We start from the raw sequence: 6,273 nt of genomic DNA, 5'->3' as shown, positions 1-6,273 counted from the left end.
AGGGGTTGAGGCCTCCTTTGCACTAAGGAGGGCAGAAAATGTATACTAACTCCCTGCAATTCGAGCACCAGGCTCCTCAGCCTTTCAGGAGGATACTACCCTCACCGTTGCAAGCCCTACTGAAGAGGTTCTGACCAAGGACCCTCCTCCTCCCAGCAGTCCTCAAAAAGGGGCAGAGTAAACTGGCATACCTGAGAAGGAGCAAGAAGCCCCCAAGAACGCCCCCTCCGAGATGACAAAGCCCTCGGATGCACCCAAGGATTCTTCCAAGGAAGGGGTGGCTGCTCAGAGCCATGAGCTGACTCTGGTAACCTTCCCCATCCCTGCCAAGGAAGATCCGAAGGGCAAAGGTGTGGCATCCTCAACAACAGCAACCACCCAGCCTGCCAAGACTCCAAAGGACAAACTCGTAATAAAGATGAATTCATGAATGGTCCTCCTTTTGCTGTTTTGTTTTGTTTTTGTTGTTTTTGTTTTTTTTTTTAATTTGTAATACAAGTAGACTTTTTATAAGTAAACTGCCTTTTTCTAAGGCACAGTTCAATGAAAAATATATATATTTCTTTCATAATTGTGATACATGTGTCTTTCCTTTGTATAGTTTTTGTTTTACTTAACACTTAACTAACATGACAATGAGATATGACCCCATTTGGTTATCTGCATAAGTGGTGATACAATTACCACACCTTCTTAATTAATCAACAGAACAGATTAAAACCTACTAAGTCCACAACATTAGTAAAACACACCTTTAACTTCAAAATCCATACATCACAACAGAGCATTCATCCACATCATTCCCAATAAGCTTAATGACCTTGAGGAAATAATCAAATATTGACCATATAACATATATGTTTGACATACTTACAAATGTTTTAAGTGATGCTCATGAACTTCCATTTTTTTAAGTCATTTTTGTGGAAATCTCCAAGGTATGTGATCCGAGGAACCAAGCATAATCAATGTTCTGTTTAATACTTAGATAAGATAACCTGAAGTATTAATTTACTCAAAGTAGATGGTCCGAGGAACCAGACATAACTAAGGTTTTGTTTAACACTTAGAAAAATGATGAAAAATATCAATTTACCCAAGGTATGTGGTCCGAGGAGCCATGCATAACCAATGTTCTGTTTGATACTTAGATAAGATGACCTGAAGTATTAATTTACCCAAAGTAGATGGTCCGAGGAACCAGACATAACTAAGGTTCTGTTTAACACTTAGAAAGATGATGAAAAATATCAATTTACCCAAGGTATGTGGTCGGAGGAGCCAGGCATAACCAATATTCTGTTTGATACTTAGATAAGATAACCGAAAATATTAATTTACCCAAAGTAGATGGTCCGAAGAACTAGATATAACTAAAGTTCTGTTTAACACTTAGAAAAATAATAAAAAATATCAATTTACTCAAGGTATGTTGTCCGAGGAGCCAGGAATAACCAATGTTTTGTTTGATACTTATACAAATAAGGAATGTAACACGTAATGCAATAGATGATATACAATAGAAAAAACTATCATTAATAATCATATCTTCGCATATTATTTACATTCCAGAGGCGTGGTACAACATTTTCATCTAGATCTTCAAGATAATATGCCCATATCCTAGCTACCGATGTGATGCAATATGACCCTTTCCAATTAGGCCCTAATTTTCCCTATGCTGGATTCCTTGCATTACCTAAAACCTTTCTTAATACCATATCCTCTGGCGTTAATGGCCTTAACTTCACGTTTGAGTCATATTCTTATTTGAGCTTTTGCTGATAATATGCCAATTGAACCATGGCGTTTTCCCTTCGTTCTTCAACCAAATTTAAGCTCCTTTCCAATAATCCATCGTTGCTGCTCAAAGTGAAAGAGCTCGGTCTCTAAGTTGGGAAATCGGTCTCGAGAAAAATCACAGCCTTGGCCCTGTAAGTCATTGAAAATGGTGTCTCTCATGTGGATCTACGGGACGTAGTCCGATATGTCCAAAGGATGTGCTGCAACTCTTCAACCCATTTTCCCTTCGCGTCATCCAATCTCTTCTTAAGCCCATTCACTATTACTTTATTGACAACCTCAGCCTGTCCATTCCCCTGCGGATACACCGGGGTGGAATACCTATTCGTAATACCCAGATCACAACAATATCTCCTAAAGGCTTTGCTATCAAACTGAAAGCCATTGTCCGAGATGAGGGTATGAGGAATTCCAAACCGGGTGACAATGTTTTTCCAAACGAACCTCTTCGCGTCCAAGTCCCTGATATTTGACAATGGTTCAGCTTCAACCCACTTGGTGAAATAATCTGTACCGACCAGCAACCATCACCTATTTCTTGTTGCCTTAGGGAAATGTCCTACAATATCCAAGCCCCACTGAGTAAAAGGCCAAGGACTGGACAGAGGATTTAGGACACCTCCTGATTGATGAATATTTAAAGCAAATCTTTGGTATTGATTACATTTCTTCACATACTCTTGTGCTTCTTTCTGCATGCTCGACCACTAGTATCCTTGGGTAAGGGCTCTGTGAGATAAGGATCTGCCTCTTGAGTGGCTTCCACAAATCCCTTCATGTAGCTCTTCTAGAAGCAATTCCACTGGCTCAAGGTGTATGCATAGCAGATACGGTCCAAAAAAAGAACGTTTATACAGCTTTTGGTCCTCGAATAGCCAAAATCAATGAGCCTTTCTACGTACCTTGTCCGCTTCGGACTTTCCCTCAGGTAAGATATCTTCTATAAGGAATAGCACTATGGAGTCCATCCAACTAGATCCCGCCCTGATCTGATGAACTCGGACCATGTCACCTTTCATCTCAGTAGACTTGCACAAGTCTTCAACAAGGATAACTAGAGGTAAGCTCTGCATCGAGGATATTGCGAGGGTGGCCAGAGAATCAGCATGGTTATTTCTGCTTCTAGGGACTTACACTAAGGTGAAAGACTCAAACTTTGACTGTAAATGTCTCACTTGATTTAAGTATTCTTGCATTCTCAGATCTATGGCCTCCAATTCTCCTTCCACTTAGCCAACAACCAATCTTGAGTTTGAGAACATCTCCACTATTTTTCCTCCCATCTTCTGGACCATAGTCATCCCAACCAATAGGGCCTCATATTCAGCTTCATTATTTGTGGCTAAGAAACTTAGCCTTAAGGATTTTTCAATAAACTATAACTAGTCCCACTCCTGATCCTCTTTGATTTGACGCACCATCAACATACACCTTCTAGGATGTAGGCTCTTGCAAGGAAACCATGCCAACTGATTTTTCATCCATGTTCTGCTTGTCTTCTTCTTCTTCTATAGGAGGTTTAGCAAACTTGGTCACTAGATTTGCCAAAACTTGACCCTTAACAGAGGTGCGAGGCATGTACTTAGTATCAAAAGCCCCTAAGATGGTACCCTATTTGGCAATCCTTCCAATGTAGTTAGCACTTCGAAGTAATGATTTGAGCAGAAGTTGGGTTAAGACAACAACTGTATAGGATTGGAAGTAGTGGGGGAGTTTACGCGTAGCATGCACCACTGCTAAAATGACCTTTTCCAATGGTAGGTAACGGATTTCTGCCTTGTGCAATGACTTGCTCATGTAATAAACAAGTTTTTGCACTCCATTATCGACTAGTACCAATACCAAACTAATAGCATGGAAAGCCATAGCAATATAAGTAAACAAAACCTTATCCTCCTCGGGCCTGGATATAATAGGTGGCCGAGAAAGATATTCCTTAAGCTGCTAAAAGGCCAAAGCTCATTTCTCAATCCATTCAAATCTCTTCCACTTATTCAACAACTGGAAGAAAGGACTACATCTGTCCATGGATCGAGAGATGAATCGGTTCAAGGCAGCAGTCGTTCTCGTTAATTTCTAAACTTCTTTAGGATTCCGAGGTGGCTGTAAGCTGTTAATTTCCTTAACCTGATCAGGATTGACCTCAATTTCACGATGAGTGACCATATAACCTAGAAATTTACCTGATCCCACCCCAAAGGAGCATTTGGAAGCACTGAGGTGCAATTTGTGTTTCCTTAGTATCTTAAAGATATTTCCCAGGTCTCCCACATGCTCGGACACCATCTTACTCTTCACTACCATGTCATCTACATAAACCTCAATATTTTTACCTAGTTGTGGTTCAAACATCCTGGTCATCATCCTTTGATATGTAGCCCCTACATTCTTTAAACCAAAAGGCATCACTTTGTAGTGATAATTTCCTGTAGGAGTGACAAAAGTTGTTTTCTCTTAATTATCCAAAGCCAGAGGTATTTGATGATATCTTTGGAAGACATCTAGAAAACTCATCCGAGGATGCCCAACAGTGGCATCCATCAATTGATCTATGCGAGGCATTGGAAAGGGGTCTTTAGGGCAAGCTTTATTCAAATTTGTGAAGTCCACGCATACTCGTCGTTTCCCATTCTTCTTTTTCACTACCATTGTATTAGCCAACCATTCAGGATAAAATACCGCATTGATAGCTCCTGCTTACTTGAGCTTGATCACCTCCTCCTTGACAACCTTAGAATGCTCCTTAAATGAGCGTCGAGGTGGTTACTTCCTTGGTATGACAGTTAGGTTGACATTCAAATAATGACAAATGAAGCTCGGATCCACTCTCGGGGCCTTGTAAGCATTCCAAGCAAACACATCAATATTTTCCCTAAGAAAAATCAGTAACTCTTCCCCCTCCTAAGGAGGCAGTTGAGCTCCAACCTAAAAATACTTCTCTTTATCGTTACTTATAATAACCTTTTCTAGCCCTTCCCACTCTTCCAGCTCCATTGTACTCTCAGATAACACTGATTCTTTTGATTGCTACAAACTTTGTTCATTTGATGTCAAGGACTCTCCTTCAGCTTAATGCCTAATTACGGCCACCAAGCACTACCTAGCCATAGACTGGCTTCCTATCAGCTCTTCAACCTAGTCACCAGATAGATATTTCACCTTCAAATGCAAGGTAGAGGAAACAACCCCCATGGCATGAAGCCAGGGTCTTGCCACGATGGCCGTATAGGGAGAAAACGCATTCACCATTATGAAGTTCACCTTTACCACCTCTGACCCAACTCGCACTAGTAGTTTGATCTGCCCTATTGGTATAACTACCTTTCCATCAAAAACCTACTAAGGGTGAACATAACTGGTCCAATCTCTAGGCTTCAGCCTCAACCCCTTATACAAGTCAGGGTACATAATCTTAGCCCCACTGCCTTGATCAACCAATACCCGCTTCACATCATACCCCATATCCTGAGGGTAACCACCAATGCATCATCATGTGGCTGTAAGGTACCGGTCTTATCCTCATCAGAGAAACTCAACGCTGGATGGACCTCCATCCTACTCCTCTTTGGCTCAGGGTAAGATGTCCTTACAGGTGGTTGGGCTATGGATAATACCCTAGAGTAGTGAGAACCAACTCTTCCCGGGGCAGCAAGAATAACATTGATTGTACCCAGAGGTGGTTTTGAAGAAGCATCCCTCTGAGATCCTGATCCTGATCCTGCTTGGCTTCCCTACTCATTGGGATGATAAAGGAATTACTTTAACTTGCCACTTCTAACTAGCTACTCCAAGTGGCTCCACAGAGTTCGACAATTCTCGATAATATGTCCTCGCTCTTGGTGGTACTGACAATGAAGGCTTTGGTTGCGCCTTGTGGGGTCTCCTCCCATTTTATTTGGCCATTGAAAAAATTGTTCATTTTTTATATTTTCTAAGATTTGATGCACTAGTTCTCGAAATAACACATTAACCGCTTATGATGCAGCAGTAGCCTAAGACTACCCAGAAAAATCCCGCCGAGGACGATTATTGTTGTACTTATTCGACTGGAAGTCCCTCATATCCTGAGAGACCACCTTCGCTTTGCCTTTACCTAATTGTTGGTCCTCCTCGACCCACTTATACTTGTCAATGCGGTCTATGAGCTGATGTACATTGCTAACCGGTTTCCCTGTTAACGATTTCCTCAGACCGTGCTCAGCAGGCAGGCTGACCTTAAAAGTTCTTATGGCCACATCATCAAAGTCCCCATCGATCTCATTAAACATCTCCTAGTATCTGTTTAAGTACGTTTTTAGGGTCTCCCATTCTCGCATAGTCATAGACAGCAGAGAATCTAAGGGTCGAGGAACCCTACTGCATGTAATAAAGTGAGATCTAAACGCCCGGGTGAGTTTCTTAAAGGAATCAATAAAACCTGCCCCCAGGCCATCAAACCACCTCATTGCCACAGGTCCCAAACTGGATGGA

General features: G+C 41.5%; 1 protein-coding gene across 1 annotated transcript; it reads right to left on the bottom strand.

The window, feature by feature from the left end:
• Positions 1-5,249: 5,249 nt before the first annotated feature.
• On the bottom strand, positions 5,250-6,071 carry LOC142624840 (uncharacterized). Its single transcript, XM_075798579.1, has 2 exons — positions 5,880-6,071; positions 5,250-5,534 (listed from the first exon to the last, which is right to left on the bottom strand). Exons 1-2 carry the CDS (start codon positions 6,069-6,071, stop codon positions 5,250-5,252), a joined length of 477 nt encoding a protein of 158 aa, XP_075654694.1.
• Positions 6,072-6,273: the final 202 nt, after the last annotated feature.

Source organism: Castanea sativa, chromosome 2 (assembly GCF_040712315.1).
Source record: "Castanea sativa cultivar Marrone di Chiusa Pesio chromosome 2, ASM4071231v1".
Taxonomy (NCBI): domain Eukaryota; kingdom Viridiplantae; phylum Streptophyta; class Magnoliopsida; order Fagales; family Fagaceae; genus Castanea; species Castanea sativa.
Note: the sequence above shows the minus strand (reverse complement) of the source record. Positions and strands in the feature narration are given on the sequence as shown.